The sequence below is a fragment of the Bombina bombina genome, chromosome 10 (genome assembly GCF_027579735.1).
Source record: "Bombina bombina isolate aBomBom1 chromosome 10, aBomBom1.pri, whole genome shotgun sequence".
NCBI lineage: Eukaryota > Metazoa > Chordata > Amphibia > Anura > Bombinatoridae > Bombina > Bombina bombina.
Genome location: NC_069508.1, coordinates 27,694,486 through 27,711,094, shown reverse-complemented (window position 1 = coordinate 27,711,094; position 16,609 = coordinate 27,694,486). Strand labels below are relative to the sequence as shown.

Below are 16,609 nucleotides of genomic sequence, written 5' to 3'. Positions count from 1 at the left end.
GGTGGCGGACAGTAATCAGCCCAATTGAATACGATCGGGTTGATTGACACCCCCTGCTAGCAGCCGATTGGCCGTGAATCTGCAGGGGGGCGGCATTGCACCAGCAGTTCACAAGAACTGCTGTTGCAATGATAAATACTGACAGTGTATGCTGTTGGCATTTATCGATGTGCGGCAGACATGATTCGCTATAACGGATAATATCTGTCCTCCCCATGATAAATTTACCCCTGTGGCATTAGTTCTGCCATATTGGATGACATTAGGAAGCAATGTCCCCAAATAGATACCTGCTCAATCACTAATAAAAATCATCAGTATGGATTTAACCTGGGTCTTATGGTTCTAGATGTATCTGCCTGCAGTGTTCTAGAGATATCAGTATGTTATGCTCTAGAGTTATCTGCCTGCAGTGTTCTAGATATATCAGTATGTTATGCTCTAGATGTATCTGCCTGCAGTGTTCTAGAGATACCAGTATGTGATGTTCTTGAGTTTTCTGCCTGCAATGATCTAGATATATCAGTATGTCATGCTCTAGAGTTATCTGCCTGCAGTGTTCTAGATATATCATTATGTAATGCTCTAGAGATATCTGTCTGCAGTGTTCTAGAGATACTAGTATGTGATGTTCTAGAGTTAACTGCCTGCAGTGTTCTAGAGATATGAATATGACCTGCTCTAGAGTTATCTGCCTGCATTGTTCTAGAGATATCAGTATGCCATGATCTAGATTTATCTGTCTGCAGTGTTCTAGAGATATCAGTATGCCATGATCTAGATTTATCTGTCTGCAGTGTTCTAGAGATATCAGTATGTTATGCTCTAGATTTATCTGTCTGCTGTGTTCTAGAGATACTAGTATGTGATGTTCTAGAGTTAACTGCCTGCAGTGTTCTAGAGATATGAATATGACCTGCTCTAGAGTTATCTGCCTGCATTGTTCTAGAGATATCAGTATGCCATGATCTAGATTTATCTGTCTGCAGTGTTCTAGAGATATCAGTATGCCATGATCTAGATTTATCTGTCTGCAGTGTTCTAGAGATATCAGTATGTCATGCTCTAGTGTTATCTGTCTGCAGTGTTGTAGAGATATTAGTATGTAATGCTCTAGAGGTATCTGCCTGCAGTGTTCTAGAGATATCAGTATGTCATGATCTAGAGGTATCTGCCTGCAGTGTTCTAGAGATATCAGTATGTCATGATCTAGAGCTATTTGTCTGTAGTGTTCTAGAGATATCAGTATGTAATGCTCTAGAGTTATCTGCCTGCAGTGTTCTAGGGGTATCAGTATGTCATGATCTAGAGTTATCTGCCTGCAGTGTTCTAGAGATATCAGTATGTCATGATCTAGAGTTATCTGCCTGCTGTTTTCTAGAGATATCAGTATGTCATGATCTAGAGTTATCTGCCTGCTGTTTTCTAGAGGTATCAGTATGTCATGATCTAGAGTTATCTGCCTGCTGTTTTCTAGAGATATCAGTATGTCATGATCTAGAGTTATCTGCCTGCTGTTTTCTAGAGATATCAGTATGTCATGATCTAGAGTTATCTGCCTGCTGTTTTCTAGAGGTATCAGTTCGTCATGATCTAGAGTTATCTGCCTGCAGTGTTCTAGAGATATCAGTATGTCATGATCTAGAGTTATCTGCCTGCTGTTTTCTAGAGATATCAGTATGTCATGATCTAGAGTTTTCAATTTCAGTTAGTTATGTTATCAATAAAAAAATTTGTTGGGGACTTTACGGTTTGCTCTTTTACTGTGGCAAAGGGGAATAAAAGCTCTAGGAATTCTACTTCTCTAGCTCTTCCTAGTGGCCTAGTTGCACCAACATTAAGCACCTTTGTATCTGAGCCCCTTTCACCAAGCACAGCTCATATTTAAAATTGCAACATGACAAATTCTAAAAACACACTGTTGGATGACATTGCAGCAAACAAAGTACAATTGTAAAATGTCTGGGGAACATAGGGGTGGAATTCCTTATGCTAATCTGAGTGGCTATAACCTTCTACCAAAATATATGTATTTTCTCTGTTTTGTATGGTTAGAGTTTCTTTGTCACCAGTTGCAGACAAGAAATGTATTATACCAAGATTTAAAAGGAGATCCACAAAACATTCATGTTGAGACATTAACTCACATATATTTATAAACCGATCTTTAATTCATAGTGTAAATATAATCTAAACAACAAATGAATGCAATACTTACACCTCCCATGCTTCCTGAAACATCAAGTACTAAAGTGACGACTCTGTCGCTGGGCTGCAATAGGGAGAACGTAGGAGGAGCAGGTATGGACGTGCTACTTGATGGAGGAGTAGATGTAATGTCAGTGGAATTCATGATGACTTCCCAAGCACTGCGCAAGTTGCACATTCTGTTTTGTAAGGTTGGAGCCTCTATATTATGGGTAGTTGCATCACAGAAATCAGATACCTAAATGTATTGAAAAATAGTATATTATTGCTCATAACGTATATTTATAGTAGAATATGTTACCTAATTATTGCATGCTTAATTAGAAATAGTAAAACAATTTTTAAATGTACTTTCATGATTTATTTTGGCTCCTTTTTCTGCAATTTATGTCTGCAAATTTTGAATTTTCCGATTATGAAAACTGAAAGAGTACATAACTGCTTCACAAGCCCCATCCTGCCACATATCTTACCCTAATTTATTTTTAATTACCTTCTAATTTATGCTGAAGCAAAACAATTGAGATTGAACTCGGTTACAATTGAAATCCCTGTCAGACTAAAGCCCAGATTAGCGCCTCCAGATAAGGAAAGTGATGGTAAACTTTAGCTAATTAAATGCCATATATGTAATCGTTTCCATTAAAAAATGTATGTGTACATTTTGTTTAACCTATCCCTAAAGAGTTAAATCTGTGCCTATAGTAATGCTTCTATTACAATGTTATGCCGGCCCACTGGGATAAACTCTTTTTATTTTTTTAAAGAAAATTCCAATTTTCATCCAATCAATGTGTATGTCATATGACTCTCTTAAGGTCCAGCCCTTTGAAAGCCCTTAGGAAGCTTATGTAGAAAGTGGGTGGGACTGCTCTCTATGTCACAGTCCAGCAGAAAGAGGAAATGAAGGGGGCAGAGGAACAGAAGATACCAAGTAGGATTATAAATATTTTATTACAATATATATAAATATATACAGACTCTGTATAAACTGCCCAAAAAAATAATTACAAGGTTGTTACTTCCCTTTAAACTGTAATTTTGATAGGAAAATACATTATTTTGAAGTCCAGTAAAAGCCTCTTGAGTATATCTTATCTTCTTTGTTGTGATCAATTAGGGACATAGATAAGTTAGCTCCTGCAGTGATCGAGCAGTGTTGAATGTTTAACAGTTAAAGGGACAATCTACATCAGAATGTTTATTGTTTTAAAAAATAGATAATCCCTTTATTACACATTCCCAAGTTTTGCATAACCAACACAGTTATAGTAATAAACTTTTTATCTCTGTGATTACCTTGTAGCTAAGCACCTTCTGACAGCCCCCTGATCACATTACAGTACTTTTTATTTATTATCTATTGGCATTGAAGCCAATTAGTGCTGTGTTGTGCTGTCTCTTAAATAACTCAAAGTCTCCTGTTGTGAAAAGCAAATTAAAAAGCATGTGATTAAGAGGCTGTCTATAGTGGCTTAGATACAGTCAGAAATTTAGAGGTATAAATGTTATAAAGTATATTAATATAACAATGTTGGTTGTGCAAAGATGGGGATTGAGTATTAAAGGCATTATCTATCTTTTTAAACAATAGCAATTGTGATGTAGACTGTCTCTTTAAGTTCCTAATCCCATAGATACACTTCAGTCTCTATAGGGGCAGTGAAAAAAGTGTCTTTATCCCAAGATAAATTACAGAAAAGAAAATTAAATAAAGTACAGTGCAAATATGTTTTTTTTTCAACTACTCATTACTACAATGATTACAGGGAATTAAATGTTAATGTACATTTAAAGGGACACTGAACCCCATTTTTTTCTTTTGATTCAGATAGAGCATGCAATTTTAAGCAACTTTCTAGTTTACTTCTATTATCAAATTATCTTCATTCTCTGATTGGTGGATCAATTCACCCACCAATAAACAAGTGCTTTCCATGGTCTGAACTAAAAAAATAGCTTAGATGCCTTCTTTTTCAAATAAAGAAAGCAAGAGAACGAAGAAAAGTTGATAATAGGAGTAAATTAGAAAGTTGTTTAAATTTGCATGCTCTATCTGAATCACAAAAGAAAAAAATTGGGTTCAGTGTCCCTTTAAGCATATTATTAAAGCCACCTAATTAAATCAATAGTTCTCATTATATGTTTTAAACTGTATTGGTTGTAAATTTTATGATGCTAATGTTTCAAAATTCTCAGTGTTCTTCACTCTTGGCTACTTTGTAAAAATAGAATAGTTATGACTATGAGAAATGTATCTATGTTCCAGGGGCGCGATTCGATATAGATCGCAGTTTGCGGCGCAAGCGAGGGAACCCGCGTCGCCCGCAGTTTCAGCTCGCAACTCGAGCTATCCCATATATGGCGCCGTCAGATGCTAACGTGCCGTAAGTCTGACAAACCAGCGATGTCCAGAAATCTGCGCAAGTACAAATTTCTGGCGTCGCCAGTGACTTGCGGCACGTTAGAAACTGCCGGCGCCTACAAAACCTGACTAAAGTCTAAATCACCCGCACTGTCTAACATGCCTCCCTAACATAGCCCGACAAGTCTAACATGCCTCCCTAACATAGCCGACACGTCTAAACCCTCTATCCGCTATCCCCCCTCACTAGCCTAACAATAAAATATGTATTAACCCCTAAACCGCCGCTCCCGGAGCCCGCCGCTACCTAATAAAGTTATTAACCCCTAAACCGGCGCCAGCTATATTAAATCTATAACCCCCTAAAGTGAGCCCCTAACACCGCCGCCATCTACCTTACCTACCCCCTAAAGTGAGCCCCTACCCCGCCGCTATCTATTTTAAAATTATTAACCCCTAATCTAATCCCCCCTACCCCGCCGCCATCTATATTAAATTATTCAACCCCTAAAATACTAAACTATCCCTACCACTAAACCTAAGTCTAACCCTACAAATAGCCCTGAAAAGGGCTTTTTGCGTGGCATTGCCCCAAAGTAACAGCTCTTTTGCCAGCCCTTAAAAGGGCTTTTTGCGGGGCATGCCCCAAAGTAACAGCTCTTTTGCCAGCCCATAAAAGGGCTTTTGGCGGGGCTTTGTCACAAAGTAAACTGCTCTTTTGCCTACAATCTACATCCCCCTACACCGCGGCCACCTATAATAAATGTATTAACCCCTAATCTAATCCCCCTACACCGCCGCCAGCTATATTAACTATATTAACCCTAATTATATTAGGGTTCATATAGTTAATATAGTTACTATATTATATATATATTAAGTATAATAACCCTATCTAACTCTAACATCCTAACTAAACTCTTATTAAAATAAATCTAATATTAATATTATTAATTAAAATATTCCTATTTAAATCTAAATACTTACCTATAAAATAAACCGCTATGTTAGGGTTTATATTTATTTTACAGGTAAATTGTTAATTATTTTAACTAGGTATAATAGCTATTAAATAGTTATTAACTATTTAATAGCTACCTAGTTAAAATAATTACCCAATTACCTGTAAAATAAATCCTAACCTAAGTTACAAATACACCTACACTATCAATAAATTAAATAAACTACAAATATCTATCTAAAAATACAATTAAATAAACTAAACTAAATTACAAAAAAACAAACACTAAATTACAAAAAATAAAAAAAAGATTACAAGATTTTTAAGCTAATTACACCTATTCTAAGCCCCCTAATAAAATAATAAAGCCCCCCAAAATAAAAAAAATTCCCTACCCTATTCTAAATTAAAACAAGTTCAAAGCTCTTTTACCTTACCAGCCCTTAAAAGGGCCTTTTGTGGGGGCATGCCCCAAAGAAAACTGCTCTTTTGCCTGCAAAAAAAAACACAATACCACCCCCCAACATTACAACCCACCACCCACATACCCCTAATCTAACCCAAACCCCCCTTAAATAAACCTAACACTACCCCCCTGAAGATCTCCCTACCTTGTATTCACCCAGCCGGGCCGAACCTATCCAGGCGATGTGTTCCAGCAAGCGGCAGTGAAGTCTTCATCCATCCGGGCGATGTCTTGAAGCAAGCGGCAGAGAGTCTTCTTCCATCGGCGACGTCTTCAAGCAAATCGGCATCTTTAATCTTCTTACTTCGCTCCTCCGCCGCGGAGCATCCTTCCGGCACGACGACTTTCCGACGAATGAGGTTGCTTTAAATGACGTCATCCAAGATGGTGTCCGCCGAATTCCGATTGGCTGATAGGATTCTATCAGCCAATCGGAATTAAGTTAGAAAAATCTGATTGGCTGATTGAATCAGCCAATCAGATTCAAGTTCAATCCGATTGGCTGATTGGTTCAGCCAATCGGATTGAACTTGAATCTAATTGGCTGATTCAATCAGCCAATCAGATTTTTCTAACTTAATTCTGATTGGCTGATAGAATCCTATCAGCCAATCGGAATTCGGCGGACGCCATCTTGGATGACGTCATTTAAAGGTACCTCATTTGTCGTTCAGTCGTCGGCCGGGATGGATGCTCCGCGGTGGCGGAGCGAAGAAAGAAGATTGAAGATGCCGCTTCATGGAAGATGCTGCCGGAAGGAAGAAGACTTTGCTGCCGCTTGGAGGAAGACGTCGCCGGAGGAAGAATTCTTCTTTGCTGCTTGGAGGAAGACGTCACCGGAGGAAGAATTCTTCTTTGCCGCTTGGAGCAAGACATCGCCCGGATCGGATGAGGAGTTCGGCCCAGTGTGGTGAAGACAAGGTAGGGAGATCTTCAGGGGGGTAGTGTTGGCTTTTTTAAGGGGGGTTTGGGTGGGTTTAGAATAGGGGTATGTGGGTGGTGGGTTGTAATGGGGGGGGGTATTGTATATGTTTTTAAATGCAAAAGAGCTGAATTCTTTGGGGCATGCCCCACAAAAGGCCCTTTTAAGGGCTGGTAAGGTAAAGAGCTTTGAACTTTTTTTAATTTAGAATAGGGCAGGGAATTTTTTTTATTTTGGGGGGCTTTATTATTTTATTAGGGGGCTTAGAATAGGTGTATTTAGCTTAAAAATCTTGTAATCTTTTTTTTATTTTTTGTAATTTAGTGTTTGGTTTTTTTTGTAATTTAGTTTAGTTAATTTAATTGTATTTTTAGATAGATATTTGTAGTTTATTTAATTTATTGATAGTGTAGGTGTATTTGTAACTTAGGTTAGGATTTATTTTACAGGTAATTGGGTAATTATTTTAACTAGGTAGATATTAAATAGGTAATAACTAGTTAAAATAATTAACAATTTACCTGTAAAATAAATATTAACCCTAACATAGCTACAATGTAATTATTAATTATATTGTAGCTATCTTAGGGTTTATTTTATAGGTAAGTATTTAGATTTAAATAGGAATATTTTAGTTTATAATATGAATTAGATTAATTTAATATAAATTTAGTTAGGGGTGTTAGGGTTAGATAGAGTTAATATAGTTAATATAAATACTATAGTAACTATATTAACTATATTAACCCTAATATAATTAGGGTTAATATAGTTAATATATATAATGTAATACCTATATTAACTATAATATACTTAGGGTTAATATAGATAATATAGCTGGCGGCGGGGTAGGTAGATTAAATTAGGGGTTAATAATTTTAATATAGATGGCGGCGGTGTAAGGGGCTTACATTAGGGGTTAATAATATTAATATAGCTGGCGGCGGTGTAGGGGGATTAGATTAGTGGTTAATAATTTTTATATAGGTGGCGGCGGTGTAAGGGGTCAGATTAGGGGATAGATAAGGTAGATGGCGGTGGTTTTAGGGGTTCACATTAGGCGATAGATAAGGTAGATTGCGGCAGTTTTAGGGGCTCACAGTAGGGGGTTAGTTTATGTAGATGGCGGCGGGGTCCGGGAGCGGCGGTTTAGGGGTAAATAACTTTATTAGGGATTTCGGGGGGTGGGGGGGATCGCGGTTGACAGGTAGCTAGACATTGCGCATGCATTACGGGGCTCCAATAGTCAGCGTAAGGCTTCTTACAGCTGATTTTTGTGGTGAGGTGAAAATGGAGTAAGATTTCTCCATTTTCGCCACGTAAGTCCTTACGCTGCATATACCAACTGCGCTGGTTTGGTATACCTGCCTATGGCCCAAAAAACTACGGGCGTCGGCAGAAATATACGCACGTAACTTCTAGGTTACGCCGTATATGTGATACCAAACCATCGTAAATATTGGCGTCGCCGGCTTTTGCGGGCGACGATTTTTATCGGATCGACCCCCTGGTCTATTTCCTTCTTTCCTGGTCTCATGTGTTGCAGCCAATAAGGTAAAGATCTAAAGAGATTTTTCTCTGAGCTAACCAATCATGGTGTAGGTCAGAACTTTTTACCATACTAAAGTATAACTGAAGCTTTCTGGAGAAGTTGGAACAAGAACCATTTTCAGGGTTATTTTAAAGCAAAACATGGTAAAATAATGAATGAACACATATTGCTTTATTGTTTTAGTTAATTAAATATTTTAGAGGGAATACATAGCTACATATTGAGTTTAAATCCCTTTTAAGCAACTATTTTATATTAATTTATTTGCCAAGTCTTCATTATTATTAGAGACGTATTTTTGCTTAAAGGGACACTGAACCCAAATTTTTTCTTTTGTGATTCAGATAGAGCATGCAATTTTAAGCAACTTTCTAATTTACTCCTATTATCAATTTTTCTTCATTCTCTTGCTATCTTTCGCCTAGATTACGAGTTTTGCGTTAGGAGCTATGCGGTGCTAACAAGCAGTTTTCTCTCACTGCTCACTTACCTGCAGTGCTGGTATTACAAGTTTTTACAAACCCGGCGTTAAGAGACAAAAAGTGAGCGTAGAGCAAAATTTAGCTCCAAATCTCACTCCAATACCAGCGCTGCTTAAGTCAGTGGTGAGCTGGTGTAATGTGCTCGTGCATGATTTCCCCATAGGAATCAACGGGGAGAGCCGGCTGAAAAAAAGTCTAACACTTGTAAAAAAGCAGCGTATATCTCAGTAACGCAGCCCCATTGATTCCTATGGGGAAATAAAAGTTATGTCTACACCTAACACCCTAACATGAACCCCGAGTCTAAACACCCCTAATCTTACACTTATTAACCCCTAATCTTCCACCCCTGACATCGCCGACATCTACATTATAATTATTAACCCCTAATCTGCCGCTCCGGACACCGCCGCCACCTACATTATAGTTATGAACCCCTAATCTGCTGCCCCCAACATCGCCGACACCTACATTATATTTATTGCATCAGCCAATAGGATTTTTTCAACCTTAATTCCGATTGGCAGATAGAATTCTATCTAGTTTAGTCCCTATCTAGTTTAGGGGTTAATATGTTTATTATAGTGGCGGCGACGTTGGGGGCGGCAGATTAGGGGTTAAAAAGTGTAGGTAGGTTGCGCCGACATTGGGGGTGGCAGATTAGGGGTTAATAAATATAATGTAGGTGTTGGCGATGTTGGGGGCAGCAGATTAGGGGTTCATAAATATAATGTAGGTGGCGGCGGTGTCCAGAGCGGCAGATTAGGGGTTAAAATTTTTATTTTAGTGTTTGCAATGCGGGAGGGCCTCGGTTTAGGGGTTAATAGGTAGTTTATGGGTGTTAATGTACTTTTTAGCACTTTAGTTATGAGTTTTATTTTACGGCGTTGTACCATAAAACTCTTAACTACTGACTTTTAAATGCGTTAGGACTCTTGATGGGGTAGGGTGTACCGCTCACTTGACTTTGACTTTACGAAGTTTACGTAAGTCGTTTTGCGGTAAGGCCAAAGAAGTGTGCGGTGACCCTAAACCTTCAAAACTCGTAATACCAGCTGGCATAAAAAAGCAGCGTTAGGACCTGTTAATGCTGCTTTTTTACCCTAATGCAAAACTCGTAATCTAGCCGTTTATTTGAAAAAGAATGCATCTAAGATTTTTTTTAGTTCAGTACCCTGGACAGCACTTTTTATTGGTGGATGAATTTATCCACCAATCAGCAAGAACAACCCAGGTTGTTCACCAAAAATGGGATGGCATCTAAACTTATATTCTTGCATTTCACATAAAGATACCAAGTGAATGAAGAAAATTTGATAATAGGAGTAAATTAGAAAGTTGCTTAAATTTCATGCTCTATCTTAATCACGAAAGAAAAAAATTTGGGTTCAGTGTTCTTTAACTTTGGTAATATTGTAACATCATGTGTTCTAAAAGATAAAAATGTGACATCAGGCCTTGCTAAATCCCCACCAAAACAAGGTCTAAGGTGGATGATAGAGTGGCGCAACATAGAAGTGGGTACAAATTTACTACTTCTTCATGTGAGTAGATGATTGAGCACATATGTCCTTTATATTTAAAGAGATGTGGCAATACTTACAGAAGATAAAGACTGTGAGTACAAAATGGATTCTTGAGTAAGTTGGTTCTTATCAAGAACAAAAGAGCAGCCATCTTCAAAAAGGCCTGTGGTGGCATCAACGCTGCACGTCTTTGTTGTGCAAGAAGCTCCAACACATTGCCGAATTAAATTTTCTCCTCTAATATTAAGAGAGCACCTGGAACAGAAGAAATAAGGATGCTCTAAAGTTATTTCGGCAGGATTAAGAGTAGAAATGTGCACAGACGGAAAATTTTGTTTGGCCGAATCTTTCAGGCTGAACATTCAGGAAAAATATTAGATTATTCAAATGTTTTGCACATAGCAGAATATGTTCTATGTATTTATAAATAAATATTAATATATACCGGTACATATATATATAACAGGAGCATTAAATATCACTCTGGCCCAAATTGTGTTCACTTTCCAGGTAATGTAGTTATAATGTAAATGCAAATAAATTTAGTGTGCAAAGAATCAACCAATCAATCAATCAATCAATATAATAATCTTCAGAATACCTTGTTGCTTCTACAGCACCATTTCCGGCAATATAAAAAGGTACTTCATTATTATATTCATCAAATACCCCCCAACGAAGGTGAGCCCATTCATGGACAAACACTCTTCCTGCAAACACAAGAGAAGAGTTGAGTTATCAGAATGTAAAAAGGTATTTAAGTCATAAATGTGTTATCTTTTCTACACAGATCATTTAAATAAAAATAATCATAAAACCTAGCTTTTTAGTCTCTGGTACATATACTGCAAGCATACATACACAATAATCAAGTGGAACTCCAGGGCTTTATAATTGGAAAGATTAACTATGGTATCACAAAATGTGAAATGTGTCAGGAAAAGTGCACCACTGAAACAGTATCCCCACTGTGAAAGATGCGACATGGAAGTGTGCCAAGCTAAGTGTGCCAAGCAAAGTGTGCCACAGTGATATCAAAAGGAACGTCTGAGTATGGAATAAAAGCACATACACTGCTTTATTAAAAATAAAGGATATAGACAAAGCTTTTGAAAAGCACTTGGCATACAGTCATCTGCTACACAGAAACATATAATTTGACAGTAGATAAGAACTAAAAAGCCCATCAAGCTTACCCATATTACATGTTACTTATTTCTTAGTGTGGTCTCATGTGTGTCCCAGGCATTTTTTAATTCATTTACAGTCCTTTTGTTCACCACTTCTATTGGAAATATTTTCCACAAATACACCCCCTATCTGTAAAAAAAACTGCTTCCTCACATTTCTTCTGAAGCTGCTACCCTCAAACTTAAGATTTTTGTGGAAAATGCTTTCAGCTTCCACTTTATTAAGTCACTTCATATATTTTCCTCCCCCGGGCATATTATGTGAAATCACTATTATAAAAAAATAAATGAAAAATAAATAAATACAAATGCGTGCCTAATAAATATAAAAGTTCTTGCTGGCAACCTCTATTGTACACAATGGTACAAAAAGAGCCAAGACAGCAGCACACACATAAAATGTATTTACATGTGTTTTGTAGCACTTAATCTTCACTTAAGCACCCTGCAATGACATTAGACTTTAAGCATAAATGGAGCAATTTCATATAGTTTTTTAACACATATTTGGAACAAGGCCGGATTGGCCTACCAGGATACCAGGAGAATTCCTGGTGGGCTGCAGATGCTTGGGTTGGAAAGCTACAATTTAAAGGGGTGATTAATGAATACAATTGGGTTTTAGGGTGTCTATATAACAACAATCTGGCACTTTTTTTTAATACAAACTAATATAATATAATTCTGAAAAAAAATATTGGAAGAAGGAGTATTCCAGAAACCTCCTTTGAGAAAACTGTGGTGTGCACATTCAACTGACTCAACAGAAAAGGACTAGTTTCCAAATTTTCTAGGGCTGCTTTTTGTTCCCAGTCCGTCCATGATTTGGAACAAATTTGATCACAAAATATAAAAATATTTGTAAGGTGCCCATTAGACATGTGCAGCCAAGAAATTTTTTTAGAATATTCAGAGAAATTATTTTCCTCCGAATAATCGGTGGCTGCACAATTCGGTATTTGGTTTTGTTTAAAACTTAACGAATTACATTCATTTTCATTAAAAGGAATGTAAGTTTTTCAAAGCTACAGATAAAAAGTTCACCTGTAGCTACAATACTTACCGTATGTGCTCTGAAGAGCATGGAGAGCACGCTAAGGTAAGTATTAACCGCTTAAAAAAATAATAAGGTAATGGAATGAATATTTTTTAGCTTTCTTTATTTTATTGCATTCATTTGGATATTCATTTAGTTAAAATGAAACAGAAATCCGATTTTCATGACAAATGTTTATTTGTCCAAAAACAAATGCACATCTCTAGTTCCCATGCAAAGTTACAAGAATTTCTATGGTTTTCAAGCAATATACAAGCTTTTACTTAGTATTTATTTGTAGAGAACAAAATACCTCCATTTGAGTGAATTATAGGTTGTGTATTCTTTTGCATTTCATTTTGAATAAGCATAAAAATGCGTGCATGGCTATTAACGTAAAAATATAATCAAGTAAACAAGTGCCATATCTTTTAAAATCTAGCTGGCAGATAGGTGGCGCTATGCGTTCTACCACTCCCTCGAATTACAGGAATATCAGTCTTTATATGTGTGTCTCAACACTTCTAAAGTTACTATTTGCAATCAATTTTTTTGGCAAAAATTGTCCTGACTAATGTTGTTTTGTAGATTTATAGACCGAAAGCTAATTTGTCAATATTAGGATTGTCTCTTTTTTTAAAAGATATGGGGGATTATTTTATTTTTTTAATCAATAGTATTTACATTTTTATGGTTAGGACCAGAGTTACTATTGGGCTATATGACATATACATGTACAGATTTATTTGTGCAGAAATTGACACTATCATTGTGCTCAAAATTAAATGAATATATAATTTAAAGGAGGAAGCACAAGACTTAAAAATGATTGAGAGTTCGTTCCTATTGGTAGCTTTGCTCAGAGTATCTAAGGTAGAACCTTTTGTAACATTAAGAGAAACAACTTTTGTGTAACGTGAATGTAAATTGGTCACTTTCTGTAAGATTATGAGATTCTATAAACAGTAAATATTATAGCACAGTTTATGCTAAAAAAAACTATATTCCTGTATTTAGGAATAAAACACTGTTTGGTGCCAACATTTGTAAAAAAAAAAATATTTCTATGAATATATTGGCATTGCTTAATTTCTTATTTTTTTATTTAAATCTTTAGTTTATAATGGTTTTAATATTATTTATTAAAAGCAACATATATTCTTTATATTTATACTATTTACATATACTATTATTTACATTATTTATGCAATATTATTTACATATATATTATATTGTCATATATTTTTATCAGTATTATTATTTACATATATAATATATTTACATATGCATTATACTGTTTACATTATACTATATACATTTTTACTATTTGTTTATACAGTTCGTGTATACTTACTATAATTTGTATGTATTTATATTATCCACATATATTTTAATAAAACATAAACTTTAAAGTAAGATACTTTTCTGCAAGGGGTTCAACACCCTATTGTTTTTGTTTTTTTATATTACTAGGACACTCTTATCTGTACATGTTTGTACCTTTCTATCACACTTAGCAGTGGATTCTCTTGAAATGTTCCAGAGTCTGGTAATTGGTACGGTACCATAGAAACACATGGGAACAAGTATTGTGACGGAATTGTGACACAATTTCATCTTAGGTGATTCTGATGAAAAATAATTTACTTTTTTTCAATTTGTTTATTTCACTGTGGAAGTGGGAATAACGTTAGACCTGAAATACTAGTGACTTTGTTAATATAAATACAATAGAATAAGAAAAACTATGTAATGATATTATTACCTCGTGGGCCAAACATATTGCTCAGCCCATTTTGGATCATGAAGTCTGGAGTAAGATGAATATATTTTCCTTGTTCCCCGCAGCCTCCATATTGCAAAGTATAAGGTTCATCTCCATATTTCAGAAAAGGATTTGCGATAATAACATCTGCCTGGTGAAGAGAGAAGTACATAAATAATGTATATGACAGGCTGTGTTTAGTTCATTTAACTATTTACAGATACTTTTTATTACATGTAGTAGGAGGTTTTGTTAGAAAAAGTATTCAGCTAGCTAGTGAACTTCATCTATTGGTGCTTACCTAGCTGGTTACATGATGCAGAACACTTCCCAATTCAATTTTTATAATCTACTGCAGTTTAGATTACCCAGTACAGTCAGTTACAGGCTGTACTGAACATTTTATAGCATTTCAGTTGCCACAGATATTATTATTATGAAAGTGGCGAGATTATGTTTTTAAATAGGAAATATCATCTAGAAAAGATGTGCAGTATGCTCCTGACAGCGTTATTACACAGATGAATGATACTAGTTAAGCATTTAGCACAACACAGTTAGTCTGTGGTTGGCGGCTTATTCTAAATCTTCAATGATGATGTATCTTAGAAGTTTCCAGCTGGAACTACCAAAGATGTGATTGAGTAACAGCTATTTTTGGTGATATACAAATACAACAAACTGTATTTATTGCATTTATATCCTATTAGAGATGGGATGTTGTAATAAACAAATAGATACTAAGGGCTATATTTAACAAGCAGCTCGCCGGAAACTGAAGTGAAGAAGCGGCGGTCCTTAACTTGTTCACACCTTTTAGGTGGTGGACTGCAATCATCCTGATCCTATGCGATCGGCCGTGAATGTGCAGGGGGCGGCATTGCACAACCATTTCACAAGAAATGCTTTTGCAAAGATCAATGCCGAGAGTGTATGCTGACGGCATTTAGCGATGTCGGGCGGACATGATTCACTGTAGCCCGGCATTTAATGAAGCTACCCCTATATGTCATATAATTAGGAAAAAAAATAATTTGAAATTAACATTCAGATGTAAGCTGTGTATAACGGCTTGAGAACGAGGCTCCAATTGGAGTCTATGAAAGGGCACTCTCATGAGCACAGTGCTTCCCAGCAATGCGAACAAGATTACTGTTAACTTGTAAAACCAGTGCATAGTACTCAGTGGAGTGCAAATATCGTTTTCCCGAATGCGATATTTGAAGCTCCACTTGTAATCTGGCCCTGATTTGTTAAAGAAAGGTGTATTCTTGTATTACCTTCCAAATGTCAAAAAAGCACATTCCCCCATCCCGAACTCATACACAAATATACATATACAATCATACACATACCACACACAAACTTACACATTGTTATACTTAAAGGGACAGTAAACACCTTGCAATGACAAGACATTTCAGCTGTGTTGCTATAGAAAAACATATCAGCCAAGTCTTAATGTTTTAAAACAAATTAACATCCTTTAAACGGCAATTGTTTATCAATAACAAAACTCCACCCACCATTGACCTTGTTTGGAGGAGCCAATCCAATCATGAGGTTACAGAAAGCAAGGCTAGTCATGGTCATAATGTTAGTATAAAATACATTGTTTTTCATTGTTTTCAGTTAAATCAAATTAGAGAAATATTTATATTGCTGGGTTGCTCTTGAAAAGAAAGCAGGGTGCATTTTAAGTTCTCAGATTTAGAAAACCCTCAATATTTAGAGTTAAATCAAATAGAAAGGGGGCACAATTAATAATGAAAATATATTGCAAATGTGTTTCATTACGCATAATTAAAAATCTCAAGGTATTTACTGTCCATTTAACCAATTGTAAAAAAAAATTCCTTTAATATAAATATGATGTTGTGTATCCCATCAATAATATAATTTAGCTATATTCTTTGAAATCTTACCTTGTCATATGTTTCTGTTTTAGTTTTTGTGTAGTTGGAACGTTTTGTCCAAGTCAAAGGAATTAGTATTTTTACATTTCTAATGAAGAGTCTTTGTTTTGTAGCTTTATATAGATAACCTGTGGCTTCATTCACCATATTCTTTGATGGAAAAAAGAGATAAATTAACACATATTGGTCACAGATAGAAACTTAAAGCATAGCATACAAA

At 36.0% G+C, this 16,609-nt stretch overlaps 1 protein-coding gene across 1 annotated transcript in view; it reads right to left on the bottom strand.

Moving 5' to 3' along the window:
* Positions 1-16,609, bottom strand: part of LOC128640673 (calcium-activated chloride channel regulator 1-like) — a 62,095-nt gene that overhangs the window by 41,581 nt on the left and 3,905 nt on the right. Inside the window, exons 2-6 of the mRNA XM_053693105.1 lie at positions 16,399-16,539; positions 14,474-14,624; positions 11,084-11,192; positions 10,560-10,737; positions 2,219-2,446 (exon numbers count right to left, since the gene is read on the bottom strand). Coding sequence (XP_053549080.1) covers positions 2,219-2,446; positions 10,560-10,737; positions 11,084-11,192; positions 14,474-14,624; positions 16,399-16,539 — 807 coding nt within the window. The remainder of the gene's footprint in view (positions 1-2,218; positions 2,447-10,559; positions 10,738-11,083; positions 11,193-14,473; positions 14,625-16,398; positions 16,540-16,609) is intronic.